This window comes from Toxotes jaculatrix, chromosome 13 (genome assembly GCF_017976425.1).
Source record: "Toxotes jaculatrix isolate fToxJac2 chromosome 13, fToxJac2.pri, whole genome shotgun sequence".
In the NCBI taxonomy this organism is placed as follows: Eukaryota; Metazoa; Chordata; class Actinopteri; family Toxotidae; genus Toxotes; species Toxotes jaculatrix.
The window spans coordinates 10,372,439-10,388,678 of record NC_054406.1 but is presented as its reverse complement, the minus strand read 5'-3'; the positions used below and the strand labels follow the sequence as shown (position 1 = coordinate 10,388,678).

At 41.5% G+C, this 16,240-nt stretch overlaps 1 protein-coding gene across 2 annotated transcripts; it reads left to right on the top strand.

Annotated features, from left to right (window-relative positions):
• The first annotated feature begins 178 nt into the window (after positions 1–178).
• tpd52 (tumor protein D52) lies at positions 179–15,941 on the top strand. Of its 2 annotated transcripts, XM_041053609.1 has the most exons (6): positions 179–282; positions 10,094–10,221; positions 10,541–10,689; positions 11,069–11,170; positions 13,136–13,184; positions 13,904–15,941. In XM_041053609.1, the coding sequence occupies exons 1-6, from the start codon at positions 264–266 to the stop codon at positions 14,024–14,026; spliced, it is 570 nt and encodes a 189-aa protein (XP_040909543.1). In that variant the 5' UTR covers positions 179–263; the 3' UTR covers positions 14,027–15,941. The 2 variants fall into 2 exon arrangements, with proteins under 2 accessions (XP_040909543.1, XP_040909544.1); XM_041053610.1 differs by lacking the exons at positions 13,136–13,184; positions 13,904–15,941 and having other exon boundaries at positions 192–282; positions 11,069–11,174.
• The last annotated feature ends 299 nt before the right edge of the window (positions 15,942–16,240 follow it).

Genomic DNA, 16,240 nt, shown 5'->3' with positions numbered 1-16,240 from the left:
AGTTACAATAAAACTACAAATAAATTTAAAAAAGCCCTAATAACGACGAGTTCTTTCCATGCAGCTGCGCCTTGTTGCTTTCAAACTTGATCCACGTGCTCGCTTCTGTTTACACTGGTGCGTGCTGACGTCACCGCGGACCCCACCCCGCACGGCGAGCTGCCTGGCAACATGAGAGAGAGAACAGGAAGGTCTGCTGCAGCCAAGTGAGCAACCTGCAGACTCTGGCCATTAAACTACCGCAATCAACGCTCAGCCGTACAATGGAGGATGCAGAGAAAGGTAAATAACTTGCTGAAATATGTTATTGTCCCAGTGTGGTAACCGATATTGTTTTCAAGTTGCTTTTGTCTCACATGAAAGTTAGCAAAGTAGCTGACTTTGCGCAGTGACTAAAGTTTGATCGCTGAACATATGCTACTTTTGAAACTCGAATAAAGTGCATTTTTGTGATAGAGAGAACAACGATGGGGCTTTGGAGAGCAAACAAATCTTTGGGTTTCACTAACAGAGTGGCAGAAACGTTTACCAGCAATGACACGGAAGTTCAATATTGCACAGCATTTGTTCCAAACTGTAACCTGTCGTTGAGCTACTTCAGTACAACATGAACGAGGAAGTTGTCATTTGTGTTCAAGTACAATTTTTAAATTAGGCTTCACATTTGACAGGCAATGAAAGGCACACATGGCGTTGGAATGATGAAATTAGACACTTTTGATGAATTGGTATAGGGATTATTCTAAGATTCGGTGGCTGTTCTGTAACTGAGAATCTAACCTGTAAAACTAGGTTACACCCATTTGACAGTTCACCTCGTGCTCTCTAAATGTCCTAACTTGTCCCCACTATATCTGTTCTAGTCAGGTCAGACTGTCTAAATTTCCAGTCCTTTTTGAACAAAGCAATGGGTGCTCAAGTTTTGTTTGAAAGTAGCGCATTTCTATTCTGTATCAGTCAAGCTGGAGGACTGTGAGGTTTTTGAGTGAGGTCAAACAGGCCTTAGCACACATGTGGGTCTGCCACGCATGTTAATACAGAATACATAAACAGGACAGGAGTGTATGAACCACACAAATGCTGTAAATGCATTATACCTGCCATTACTGCTTCCTGTCCTTGCCTGCACTTACCTCGACATTTCCATTCCTGCTAGGCAGCCATCTGCTCTCTCATTCCTCTACACCAGTCTTTCGTCCTTACCCAGGTTTGTGTGCTTGCCTATTGCGACAGCTGCTTGTCAGGGGAGTGCATGTCTTTTTCCTGCATAACAAGAAAACTGGACTTGGATTTGCAATAAATTAAGTTTGTATGTGGGACTCAGTTTATTTTATCAAACACACAGAGATTTATTTGTTCACCTCAAGGGGATGCTAGCAAAAAAGGGCATAGCCCTGACCTGGTTCCCCTTCAGCAAAAGTCTTCACCCTTGTGGTTTCAGAAGTATAATTTCCTGATGTCTGCATTCTTTTTTTCTTTTCTTTTTGCCCTATGGTGAAAAATATAGTAAAAGGAAATGGTGCACACAGGGTTCAAAGATGTAACCTGTTACTGGCTCATAACTTGTGCTTATTAATATCAGCCCAAATTAAGTCTATGAATTCTGTCATGCCATTTCTGTATGTGCTGAGGCAGACACAGTAACAGAATCTCTTTGCAAGACATTTGCTATATGCAAAATATGATAAATGCAAAACAAACAAAAAGACAGACAAAAAAACAAACTCACCAACTCGCTTCACCAAACTGTCCTTCACTGCAGGGCCGGTGTGTAGGTGTGTCTGCTTCTTCTGTCAGCAAAAGAAAAAAAATAATTCTTTGCAGTTGTCAGTGTAACCATTTAAATATCATTATAGGAATGGTTAAGTTCTCTTTTTATAGTCATAGTCATGATAACAGACAGTGAAGTTCATTTCATTGTCACACTTTAATGCAGGTATCTATGGTACCTTGTCATTGTCAGCCGCTGAGAATCAGCCTGCACGGTCACCAGTATCTGAAACTAAAAATGCACTTTGAAGCACATTATTACTCATCTTTCCCTTTCAGAATCCTTACTGCTTTAATCAGTTTCCACTTAGTGTTTAGGTGTTGCTCCACATTCGCTTTTTTCAATATTTCAGGTAAAACATTATAAAAGGATGAAAAGGAGCTAGGTTTGCTGGTTTTAGCAGGAGGGAGGTCAGTATGCATATTGAGTGTTCTGACTGGTGCTTTCTCAAAGGAGCTGTTAGGGGAGTGGAGTCTGCTCTGGTCTGATTGTGTGTGTGTGTGTGTAGATGACCTTTTTGATAACAAACAGCTCTTTCTTTGTACTTGATTTCCCCTGCAGTTGAATGGGGTTTCCAATAGTGACTTTAGATGATGTGGGCCCTTTTTTTGCTTGAATGGGAATTTCTTTGACTCCAGTAGTAGTCGCTTTTTAGTACAGAGTCTGGAAGAGGATCTTTGGGGACACATAGTTTGGTCACGTGATTTATTGTGGGGAAAATGATTGATTTAGTTGGATTAGTTAGCAATCCATAGCAATACCATAGGTTCACTAGTGTTTTTGCAGATATCTTTTTAAGTTTTACTCTAAATTTCCCCCCAAATACTCCAGAATATTTTACTCCAGAAATTTGCACAAAGTGGGATTTTACAGCTTGACAAAAAAACAAACAAACTGATCTGTAGCTTTTGACTATTTGGATGTTGCCTGTTTCTGGTACTTTCTGCTTCCTTGGAAGAATCTTATGGTTTTGACTCAGATCAGATGTTCAGAAATGTGACAGTCAGGCTCACCAGTCCCTCTTGTTTTTCAACTGAATTGTCTAATGAGATTGATCATGAGCAGTGGCCAACATTTTTTCCTTATTAGATTTCAATAAGGCCCAACTACATGCTCTCGGGTTTTCAGGCCCCACGGTCTACAGACTAAAATATAGTTTTCTAGAGTTCTTTGTTCGAAAAAGTTCTAATAAAAAGAAACTCAAATAATACAATGGTCATTTAATCCCACTGCTTTCAGTTCTTCTTTAAGGAGAATTTTTCATTAACCTGTGAAATCTGGCCAAGCTGAGCTCTCACTTGTCTGGTAGCTCTGGCATCACACACAGTCTCTTCCAACATGACACTATGGAGAGAAAGTTTGGGCCTCACTGTCAAATGGAGCGTAGTGACTGTAGAAATCACTTCCAGCATTTGATTTGTAATTAACTCTCTTTGATTTTTTCAGGGGTGCACTATGTGTTGGTAAATGAGACCTACAAGTACTGTGCCGAACACTGCCGTATGCCTAACTACTGATTCAAGAGAGACTGGAAAGTCTGGCCCCATTTTCTACATCCCTCCATTGTTGTCTCATGCACATCGCTGTAAATCTGTAGTTCTCATACTTTTCACGGCATGCCTCTTCACACACACACACACACACACACACACACACACACACACACACACACACACACACACACAAACACACACACACACAATTTTTTCAGTCATTAACAACGATAAAGGAAGTAACGAATAAAAAAAGGATCCAAGTTGAATTTTATAAGGTAAACGGCTGCTGGTGGTAGCTTCATTCTTAATCTTCTCATTTAACTCTCAGGAGTAAAACCAATAAGCGTATTTCCCAAAATGTCCAACTATTACTTTAATCATCTATTATCTAGATGCTTGTCTGCAGAGAGCCTAGATTAGAAAGAACCACATTTGTGAGATGACTGAGGTTGTTAAGATGTATAGGTGAGATGAGGACGTGACACTAGTTTTGTTCCATCTGAGGTGGAGCCACTCTTTCCCCTTCACCTTACAGTTTTCCCATGATGCACATCTCATGGCAACTTTGTGGGCACGCTTGCCGCATCCACAGTCATTCATGTCTCATGACTCTTGTTTAAGGCTAATCATGTGACAGGGTACGCCATGAATAGTAAGGAAATTGATCTCATGCTGTGCTTCATTAACCACTTGAAAATGTCTGTTTGTTCCTGGTTAGTCTGGGCAGACGAGAGCCATGGGTTGGTTTTGGTGTTCCTTTATGTTTTGGTTTATATATCCAATCCAATCCAAGAGCACACTGAAACTGGAGTTTTGGTCAGAGGTTATTTTCAAAGCAAGTGGTGACTTTTGAGGAATTTTTATTCATAATATTTAATAATTTGTCCAATTCAAGAATACCAGTCATTTTCGTTTTAACAAGTCTCACATGAATGCAGTGTTTCTCACGAATCAGTCGCTCCATTGGTCAACATTACAGCAGAGTGGAAGTGATGTTCAGCTCATCCTGTAGGGAGCCATGTCCACTCTAAGTAAATGGTAAATGGACTGTGTTTATATAGTGTTTTTCTTGTCTTATCGACCACTCAAAGCTCTTTACACGACAAGTGGCATTCACCCATCCACACATACATTTATACAGCGGTTTTTACACACTCGCACACTGATGATACATCGTGAGCAATTTGGGGTTCAGTATCTTGCCCAAAAACACTTGGACATGTGGACTGGAGGAGCCGGGAATTGAACCACAAACCTTCTGATTAGTGGGCCTGTTCATTTAACACTCATTTAATTCATCTCATCGTTAATAAATATATATCACTATATTATTTTACCTTAGAATAGCTGACTCTCAGAGGAAGAACAGTTTTAGCCTTTTAAAGTGAAGAGGTGAAGGACTCTCATAGATGGGGTTGGATGGAAAGGATGGTGTGTATGTATGCACTGCACTTGTTCTTGGATCTTGGTCCATGTGGCACACTCCTGGGAGCAATAAAGTTGCACAAGGTTAAAGCTTTTGAATAAAAATGAATAAAAAAACCAAAAATCTTAGGGACAAGAGAAGAGAGGAGCTGGCAAGGATTCAGTGTCCTTGATTTAGGCTTGTTTTCCTGGGCTGACCTTGCTGAATGACAGCACAGTGCAATGGAGTCAAATCAGGGCGCAGTACAGTTACATTATTTATTTGCCGGACTGTCACATGCATTACATATTCATCATTTATGAATTCTATCTGTTGCTATAATTATAATATCACTGCTATCTATAATTTAAAAACAGTGTGATTCATTCGTGGGTCTATTTTGTCATATGCATTAAGACTACAGAGCAATTAATTAGACACATATTTTCACACATTTTTTAACATTGTTCATTATGTCAGTCTGTATATAAAAATGGGTAACCTTTCATATGTTTTAGAGTATATACAATTTGGAATGAAAGCAAGAGTCTGACCTTGCGAGTTAAAAGTCTTGCATGACTTTAAACCAGTGGCGTGCCATCAGGACAAGCAAGGCAACCACTGCTTGACCAGTTAAAGTTAAAAATAGACATCAATTAGAACGATACCGAAGTGGAAGTGATATCTCTCCTTACATCTCACAACAGCATTCTGTCCCATTAAGGATCTGATACTGACTATTTGCATTTATCTTGTAGTTGCATAAGGCTGTTGTTTCTGGAAGCTAGGTGGACCTCCAGCCATTGCGTCTATTTCTTTCATTTTTAGGGGCACGTGTTTTGTTTACAAAGACTGGAGCATGTCAAGCAGATGGGGAAGCAGCATTTTTTTTTGGGGGGGGGACGTTTGCGCATGCACATTGTGTATAATCCTGGGATCTCAAATCAGTATGAGCTGTGTGACTAATCACCTTGGTCAATAAGGAAAACCTTCACAGGCATATTTATTCAGTTTATATATTTATATTTTTCATACTATGTAGCATAATACCCAAGCATTTTAAGAAGCCTTTTCAGTAGAAACTGTCAGGGACATTTTATTTATGATATTTTAAATACCAACTGATTTTTCGAGAAAACAATCATCTGATTGATAATGAAAATAATCATTCGCTGCGGCCCTAGTATGAACACACACACACACACACACAAAGTGGCATGTGTACATGTTCTCTTTACCTCAGAGAGCACTTGCACTCAAGTACACAATACCTTCTATAACCTCGGGCATCCTCTCCCCTCCATTCTAGCTGACTAGCATTACTGCTGCTCCAAGATGGACAGGCCACCCTGGATTAGCGCTTGGCTGTAATCTGGGACACTGCAGATTATGCTTTTCATCTAATGCCCCCCCCCCCCGCCCCACTGCACACTCACACACACACATCACGTGACCAGCCCACACAAATGGGACCTCTTTTATTTCCTCCTTGGATGACAGGGCTTGATGACGGAAAGTGGAGGGAGGGAATTGACAGAGAGACCTGAGAGTATTGAAACGGGAGTGTCACGCAATATCACAGCAGCAGTGACTCTGCTAACAGTGGCTAGCATCTGAAAACGGCAATGATTGCACAAATGGATGGACTGAGAATTTACTTTGGGATTGCCGTGAAAAGGAAAAGGGCGTGTGTGTGTATAGAGAGAGTGTGAGTGCCTACTGCAACAGCTGCTTGAAGGGACAGGTAACTTATTAACAGCAAGAAAGGAGCAAAGGGTTCACAGCGCCTTGGCCTGCTACAGAAATGGAAAATGGAAAACTGCCTTCATTGTACTTTCACTCTGACCTTCTGACCATCTGAAAGCCAATACAAAACCTCCTCCCACCTACATACACACAGCTGGATACTGAGTGTGTCTCTCTGTCACACGAGAGTCCAGGACCCTGTAAACAAGGAGACACAGCGACGGCTAGCACGCGCCTGGATCACATGCAGACAATCAGCACTAGGCTGGTTGTGCTTAGGTAGTGGTGGTGGCAGAGAGGTGGTACTCGCTCTGACCAGCAGCAGACCACAAGCTGTAAACATGGAGTCTCTGGAGGAATACCACTCTCCATTTGACTTTGAACAAGGGGTCAACACCAGCTACCTCTACCTCTCCCCGGCCTACAGCGACACGCCGCCCAGCTCTCCAGCTGTCAAAACCAGAGGTATCACAAGGAGGAAAGGGAGAGGCCGGGTGGAGGGCGGGAGGGTTTGTGTATGTGTATGTGTGTGTGTGTGCTTTGGACAGAAAGACAAAACATGGGTTTGGTTCATTGGACGGGAAGAATTTGGGGGAACACAAACTGGAAGGGGGAGGGAACAAGTGGTAATTGGTGGCGGCGTGTGTGACATTAGCTTTTGCCAGTTTTCTGTTTTCTTTCATTTAGTTTTCTGACTTCTTATAAGTTTTTTATTTAAAAAATGTTTATACTTGTGAATGCGAGTCAGTTATAGTAACACAGTAGCAGATATAAAGCAGTTACCAAATGATTAGGCCACATTAGTTAAGTCAACCTCAAGAAAAGCAGAAGAGATAAATATGTGCACATCTGTTAAAAGGTAGCTCCTTTCAGGCATGCTTCAGCAGTTGGTCTAGATTGGATAACTACAGAGACTTATGTTGTCATGGCGCAGAACAGGTTAAAAGGAAATGAGCTTGACCAGAGTGGTAGGGCAATAATATGGGTGTGTGTATACAGTTTGGTGGAGCAAGCTGAACTTCTCTCTTACTCACTTTCTCTTTGTCCCTTTGTTTTGTTTTTCTTTCCTGTCTTGCTCTAAGCACTTACTGATGGAAACACAACTCCAAGGCATACATTCACTCATGCAGAGTTAGTGCCACACTCAGACACACAGATCTCACATCACTGCCTGAAGGAATGTACTACAGAGTTTTACACAGCAGATAATGCAAGTGTCAGCCCACAGAACCTGATCTTCTCAGCCTGAGGTGGTGCTGGACTTTCACTGCATTTTACAAAACTCTGTGTTTGAAGCAAATCAGATAGAAGCTCATCCTGAGCAGCAAAATGTAGATCATCAAAACAAAAGAATATAGTTCTGTTTTATAAAAAGGGACATTTGTCGAATTAGGGCCTGAAGCACAGCCGTTATAAGGGGAAGTGTCCCTTACACAATTCTGCCTCTGTAAGCAGGCATGTATCTGTACAATGTGTGTGTGTGTGTGGCATTGTTGTGTCACCAGTAATAGGAAGAGAGGGCAAATGTAAGAGATATGAGATATGAGGGGAAAAGTGCTCTTGAGGGCAGATGAAGCATAACACAAAGGAACAGTGGTGGTTTCAGGGCGAGGTCTGAAAAGAGAATTTCCCCTGTATTTCTTCTCACCTAATTACTGTACCGCCTGCCTCTATTTCCTCTGTAAAATTGTTTATCGCTGAGTTCCAGTTGGATCTCTCACCCCAGCATATTTTCACATATCTTACATATTTTCCCTTGAGATGTATCCAATCAGCTCTTCTGATTCCCGAGGCATTAATTAAATGTAAGAAACGAGTAATGGCACAGCCCAGCTCTCAGCCTATAATAACACTATGTGATTGGAAGGCTGAGAAATATTATTTCACCAGCAGCTCTCCAGACAGTTGTGCGGAAATTCCAGTGCAGTCTTCTTGGGAGTGTGTATTGCTACGTTCTTGTGATTTTGATGTCTCTGTCCTCACCTGATATCCATCTGTCTAAGCTAAAATGTTTTGGTTTGTGACATGAAAGAGGACGGGCGCCAAGAGTGTGGAACGAGGTGGGAGGAGAGGATGTGGGGTTTGTTGAGAGAAAAAGATATTCAGGGGTCACAGATCATGAGACCTCCTCAACATGAAAAAAAAAAAAAAAAAAACAAATGCAGTAAATTCTAAAAGTGAAATACAATACATTTTTTCAAGGGATATCTTAGCACCAGGTAAAAGTTTTGTTTCTGCTGCCCTCTAGTGGTTTAACACCTCACTTTGCTGCAGTGATGTAGAAGTGTACTACAGGGTGCGTCAGTACACTGTGACATCACTGCTGGGTGGGGTTACAGGGGCAAAGGGCTTGAAACCAGAGATGGCAAAGAAACACCACTTTTCATGGTGTAAAGTGACTGTTGCACACTTGTGAATGATGTGATGGAAATTTGGATTCAGTCAGTAGCTCTAATGCTAAGCAGTGCCTTAAGAGCCTCCCACTTTTCACACTTGTTTTTTTTTTTTTATTACAATTTTGTTTTTGTTGAAAAAGCTAGGCTTGCTCTTTCCTCTGTTATCCTAATTTGCCTGCCATGTGCTTTCTATATGAGATGATAACCATCAAGGACCCAATAAATGCAGAACAAGGGGTTTTTGTTTGCTCGGTGGGTAATTAGTCAATTAAACAGACAGCCTCCTATTGTAATTACAGAGGGGCCAACCTAAATTCTTCTGACTAGCACCACAATGGGCATGAGGTCAGAATTCAAATGACCTTTTACAGGGCCTGTTTCTTTGGAATCTACTCCGTTTTGTTCCTCTTCCTCAGATGACATCATATTTCTGTCTCCTTTCCTGCTGAGATAAAAGGACAGTTTTCTCCAGAAACTTTTTCCCACTAGTTCCTTTTTTTTAATCTCGTTCCCCTTATACTCTTTGTTTCTATATTTTTAGTTTTACACTGAATCCTTGAAATACCTGGAAAGACTAGATAAAAAGAAAAAAAACAAAACTCAGATACAGTTTGGGTCTCCCTCTTCCAGCTCAGCTTTGGCCCAGAACATCCTCACCCACTGTTGTCCTTTTGACTGACAGATCCTAACAACCCCTCTGCTCTCATGTTCTCTCACGCTGTCTGAGCCCAGGATGTCTCCATCTAGAAAGTTCTTTGTATTATTGATGCACTGCAGCTCCTACTGGGCACAGCTCTGTCAGAGACAGCAACATCAAAGACAAGTGTGTGCACTGTATACTGTAAATGTGTGTGGAGTCAAAATATGGCCATATGTCTGTGAGAGGGAGAAGGTGTTTAATGCAGCTGTATCCTTAAAATGAAAGCTTGTGTTGTGGGTCATGAAAAGCTTCTCTCCCGCTGTCTTGGCGACCACCTATCATCAAACAGCATTGCTAGCATCCATCATTTTTCTGGTCCTATTCTCTGATACGTTTCACATATTCATGGTCTACCAGCTTCCTTTCTTCTCATCCTCCTGAGGAGCAGCATGTCAGCTTGAGTTTGACAACCGGCATCAGTCTCCCCTCTCATGCCACCTGTTCGCTGTCACACAGCAATCATGGGCACCTTCGTCTGAACATGTCTTTAAAAATATATCACTTCAGACACAACATACACACGACGTGCCAAGTTAGAAGCATGGATGAAATCTAAAAATTTTTTTCTTTGCCTCTCAGATTCCCAGCAGCATCCGGACTCAATCCCAGAGGTAGGAGAAGATGCCGTGACGTCTGTCGGTCCCTCTTCCCCTCCACCCGCCATGACAGAGGAGGAGCGGCAGGAGCTGCAGGAAGAGTTGGACAAGGTCAGGAGGGATCAGGGATTAAAGAAGCCATAATTTAAAGAGTCAAGATCAGGTGTTGGTCATGACCGGTTGTACTTAGACAGAGCTGTCCCTGCAAATAGTGAAGAAGGGTTCTAATTATTACTCTAGCACGTATACACGGCTTTGATTGTTTTTTTTAGCCTGTCTTTAATTTGCAAAGTATGCTTTGGGGCACTACTGCATACATGCAGTAGTGTTTTTTTCATATTGTGGCCTCCCAGGTGATATTCTATATTTTTTAAATTGTCAACAACTCCCATGAAAACACCACCAATTTTGTGAATGTGTGTGTGTCCAGGTAGAGGATGAGATCCAGACTCTGTCCCAGGTGCTGGCTGCCAAGGAGAAGCAGTTGGCGGACATTAAGAGGAAGCTGGGCATCACACCTCTCAATGAGCTGAAACAGAATATCACCAAAACCTGGCAGGAGGTCACCACCTCCACCGCGTACGTACTCACCCTTTGGTTGATAATGAGATTTTTCTCTGTTTCTGAAAGCCCTGGAAACATGGTTAACTGTCAGTGCTGTTAGGAAGAAGGTACTTTCTCATGTGAACAACAAGAAAAAAAGATGTCAGTGTTCTTGACAGCCTGTCTGTGGTGTGGGTGAAACTGTTTGATTACTATTTTTACGTGACAGGAAATGAGCAGGATTCTTGTGCTTTCAGGCTTTTTAAAATGAAAAAGACATAACGGTTTAGTTCTGACCTTGATGCCTTCCTTCAGTCTTTGATCTCTCAGTCTCTTTTCATCACTGTCATATCCTCTCTTTTTCCTTCCCACCACTCCACCCTCACTCGCTCTGTCTCTCCTTTCTCTCTTTCAGCTATAGGAGGACATCTGAAACGCTCTCTCAGGCAGGCCTGAAGGCCACAGCGGCTTTCTCCAATGTGGGCTCAGTCATCAGCCGGAAGCTCGAGGACGTCAGGTGAGACTGAGAGGAGACATCAGTCAGACTGCATACCCAGCAATTTTAAAAGTTTTGTTTTTGTTCTATCTGTTCTATATTTTTTTTCTTTTTCCTTTAAATTTTTCTTTTAATTAACAAATGGAGAAGAAGAAATGAAAAAGAAGGGTTGTGTTTAAGGACAATTTCAAACTGAAACCACAGCTTTATATAATGATCAACATCTTAGCCATATCTTAACTTTTTTGTCTAAAAAAAAAACAAAAGGCGAAAACCTGGTTTTTAAATGTCCGTCCTTACAACATTTCTCAGGTATCTTCTACTAATTAATAAAATGTACATTTGTTAGTAGCCATGTATCTCGTGAATTGATTTTCTGTACAAAGAAATCTTATGTAATATTTAACAACACATTACTGTTAATATGTCCTGGTCAAACAAGTCTTTAAAATCAACAACAGATTGTTTCATTTGAGCTATACTTCCAGTTGATGCTCCCACACCCACCCCCCGCCACCAACCCCCCGCCCCCGCAAGATCCTAATCGGTCTTCTCCCCTGTCATCCTTCTTCTCTCTGGATTACTGAGCTGCAAACAAGATTATTAGGCCCGTCCAAAGCTGCAGTGTGCTGAGAAATGCAGCCTCATGGATGAGCTGCAACACAGAGTTGGTTGGGGGGAGTGGGGGTGGGATTGGGGGGTGATAGTGAGGAGGGAGTGACCTGACAGGGGTCAAAGGGGTAGTGTGTGCTTATGTGTATGTATGTGCCTTGTGGTTGTTTTGTGCGTGTGTGTTTGATGACAAGACACTCCCCCTATAATACAAAGGATTAGTACATACCCACTGTGTTAATACACAATTGATCTTAATAGGATAAAGAAGGATTTATAGGATTTATACACTTGGTGGAATAGTCGTTCTTTGAACATATAGCAGAATAAATGAGGGTTTGTACTGTATATTGTGCTTGCAAATGTGCTCCCGCCTTTCTCTCTTGTTCTTTCTGTGTAAAACTGTCTTTACTATGCTAAGACCTTCACTAATGCCCCCTTTCTTCTCCATAATGCTGTCGGATAGCATACGCTCACTACAACACTCGGCTAGTATGCCTGTCATGAGGTAAGGGGACCCAAGCTAGTTTGTGTTAATGTGACTGGCACACAGTGGTGTTCTCTGTATGCTACCAATGTTGCAGGCTCCCCCGGTTGGTTTCCTGGTTGAGGTCCAGTTGGGTGAGATTAGAGCTGCAACTAACAATTATTTTCATTATCGATTAATCTGTTTTATTTAATTATTTGCCAGATTAATCTGTTACATAATTAAATGTTTGGTCTATAAAAGGTTAAAAAACAATGATATCTAGGACAAATTCCATATTTGAGAGGCTAGAACCACTGAATTTACCACTGATATCTTATTTGACTGATGCTCTATTTGAGATTACCACATTCATGCAAACCAGTGACCTGTGTTAACAGTAATATCACAAAATGTGAGCATCCATCTGTGTTTGTTGAACCAAAATAGCTGTGCAGTTATCTGTAAATATGAGTTTTTCTTGCTGTAGTCGTCATTATGTTGCACGGATCAAACACAATTTTTCAAAATGCTGAAAACTGATCAGTGGAAGAAATATTTTGAGTGTTTTCTCCTCTCATTCCTTTCATTCTGTGTTCTCTTGATTCTGTTTTCATGAAATCAACACCTCTTAGCACCTTTTCAGTAGAACATAATAGAATGGGGCCAGTTTAGAAAATCCCGCATTGTCTGTGCCAGGTATCAGATAACATGACCTCTAAAGGTGTGATTACAGTCCACGTCCTGCTCCCTCTTCCTTTTGAAGGGGGGAGACTTATTGTCTACATGTTCACTTTCCAAAACTTTTGTGCTAGCATATCAGCACGTCTAGATATACCCAATCAGTGTGGGTCCGTCTCTGATCTTGTCACCTACTCTTTTGTGTCTTCTCCTTTTGTCTTTCACAGGAATGCACCAACTTTCAAGTCATTTGAGGAGAAAGTGGAGACTTTGAAGGTAACGGATTAAAAAAGCAGCACTGCTGGCCACACTTTGAGGCAGACACACTTTTGAAATGTTAAAGTGGTGGAATGTAAAAGCCCAAAATAGTGTGCAGAACAAATACAAGGATTACTTTGTATTGTGCTGTAATGTGTTTTTTTACTCTGATGTTGCCCCTTACTGTTTGTGCGCTGGCCTAACTTAATTGTAAACACCACCCTTTCAATCAGAATGTCATATTTCCATTCATAGCTTTATCGAATAGTGCTAGGTCACAGACAGTTCATCAAGTCTTTTCAGTCTCAGTAAAAACAGGAACCCACCTTTTAAATTTCTTTTTAATCAACATTTGGTAAGTGTGACTTTATAACTTCTGTTGAAAAGCAACCACTGTGACCATAAGTGGGCGAGCAACAGCATATTGAATTTCCCTTCACATCCCAACATTTGAGTCAGCTGCTTTAAATAAACATGTCATTTTGAGGCGAACTAAGTGAGATAAAATGTAGCGTAATAGTACCACTAAGGGAGAAAAAGTCCAGAAAACTGATCTAGAAATAAAAGTTATACTGTAAAATCTACTGCATCTGAAGTTAGCTAACATTAGCCACTATAAGCTACTGGTCATACCAGACCAAATAAGGCTGTCGCTGCAGTCTTGGTTTTCCCCCTCCTGTGTGTGTAAATCACAGTGTTAAGTGATATAACTTTAACTTCTCTTTCCTTTGCTTCAGACCAAGATGACTCCATCAGCATCCACCAGTAACCCCAGTGACGAAGACAGCAGCGGCCCAACCACCGAGTCCCCGCTCAGTCAGCCAGAGGACCCACCCACCCAGGAGACGCCATTGAACTGAGACCTGCCTAACCCCTCCTGACCCCCACCCACCCCTCCTCACTTGACTCCCTAACCCCTTGACCATCAACACTTGCCCCTTAAACTCCTTGTGCCAGTCTCCTTTTATTGGAAGCAAATGACTTAACCCAGCCTTCTTTCTGATCTAATTGTCTGGTCTCTTTGTCTGACGCGTGCGCTCCACTCACTTGTTAACTGGTGTGGAAACTGAAAGCATGGGATGGGTGCAGGCATGTGGTCTCGTGCCAGTCATTTATTTTTCGAGTCCATTGTGGCTCGCTGTGGGAGAAATCCTCCCCGCTGTATGACTTTCCTTCTCTGCTGTTCCTTTTCCTCCCGCACTCATTAATTTCCGCCTTTGTCTAACCAGTAAAGCTCAGATGCCAAATGTTCTCCTATTTTTTTCTTTATCAAAGGAACGCTTTTCATATTTTATGTTTGAGTGTAGAAAACAACACAAATATAGAAAGATTTACTTTTACGAACTTGATTGGAGAAGAATTTACACTTTTCTTTATGTGTGAACCAGGCAGTTGTTGGCTTATTGCTTCTGCATGGCCCTTTACTACATGTTGGACTTATTATTATTACTATAAGCACTTATTTTGTTTGCCACCATTTTGGGGCTATTCTTGGTTTACTATGGGTTACCTTTTTGTGGCTAACCTGATTTCCGTTTTCCTCACCGTATTCACTTTAGCTCCCCACACAATCATAAAGTAGTCTAACACTGTGTTCAGAATATGAATGTATACCTTCTTGTGTCATAAAGGTACAACAGTTTGTATAATGTAACCCACAATGCTGAGCTACTACTGAGGTACCAACAGACTCCAATGCTGGCATTTCAAAACACATTTCAGATAGAATAGAGTTAGATAGTTAACAGGAAAACAGCCAAGATCAGCAGAACAGAGGCAGAGCAAACACACAGTCAAGGTTCAGCCTTGACCCGAGGTGAGAGTGAAATGAATGTGTCTCTTCCAGAGCCAGTATCAATATTTAAACACTTGTCCATTGTTTCTGTGAGGGAAGTAACACCTAGTCTCCCTCAAGGCAAGAGAATACTCCACTGGATGTTATTTTGTACACTGATACAGGATGATAATTTAGTAAAGGTTTGCCAGATTTTACCAGTAATGTACAACTTTTTCTTTTTTCCCCTCCTGTTATATTGTTTTGAGAAGTTTCCAGGAAATTGCGTAAAATAATCAAGATCTGCTTCTTTTCATAGAGTCTTGGCCAAACTGCAGGATTATATACAGTATTTGCTGAAAAAGCTGCTTTCATACAGACCAAACACTTTTTCTCTTACGATCTCATGCTGCTTCAAATTATTATACCATAGAAATTATTAAACTACTGAACTTTATGCGCAGGGCTACTGATGGAGGTTAAATATAACCTGAAGGGGCAAACAGAGCTGATCTGAACACAGCCGAGGTTTCCTCTGAACACTTCCCCTCTGCTGGTGCATGAGCAGCTTGGTACAAGTCTTCCCCTGCTGGTCGACAACTGGCTAAACATGAATGTGACTCGGCTCTCCCAACAGCAGTCTTAACCATTAGTGACACACGCTGACTGTGGATCAGCGTCCTGGGAGAACACTGCATAAGATCTTGGGGCAGGGGGGGGTTTGTTACCAACCGTGACAGTGACAGTGTTTGCTGTTCTGAGTCTAACTTGACAGCAGTGGGGTTTTAACAAATACAGTAGCTCATGTCCTCATCGAACATCACTCCTCAGCCATGGTCCAGAAAATTCATTACAGCATTGTATATCAGCCATGAGGATTCTATTTGTAATTAGTCATACATGTAACAGACAATTTATTTGGTTCTTAATTGGAATAGTGGATGGAAGAAATTTACTCTCATTAAAAATACCTCTGAAGTAAACTGACTCAGTGTTAACTGTCTTTACGTTAGCTGGGGAACTCCCCTTGCAGTAACCCCCTACTACAAGGGGAGTTCCCCAGGTGCAACATACCACTGTGTAGTTCATTATGTGGTAGGATGTGACATTTTCAACATGTCAGCGTGTCTAATGACCCACCAGAGTGTTAGAAAACACACTTACTACACTGTGTGTGTGGTGAAAACTGAAGCCTCTCTCAACTGCACTGTTTAATTTGAGCACAAGAGGGCAGCCAAGAACAAAAGCTGTACATGATGGCTTTATTTTTCTCAGTATCAAAACTGAACTGACTCATAGT

What these genes read in the sequence shown, in the direction of transcription:
- tpd52 (XM_041053609.1), top strand. An exon ending in TGCAGGAAGAGTTGGACAAG is followed by an intron (nt 10,222 to 10,540) that starts GTCAGGAGGGAT and finishes GTGTGTGTCCAG; the next exon opens with GTAGAGGATGAGATCCAGAC. An exon ending in AGAAAGTGGAGACTTTGAAG is followed by an intron (nt 13,185 to 13,903) that starts GTAACGGATTAA and finishes CCTTTGCTTCAG; the next exon opens with ACCAAGATGACTCCATCAGC.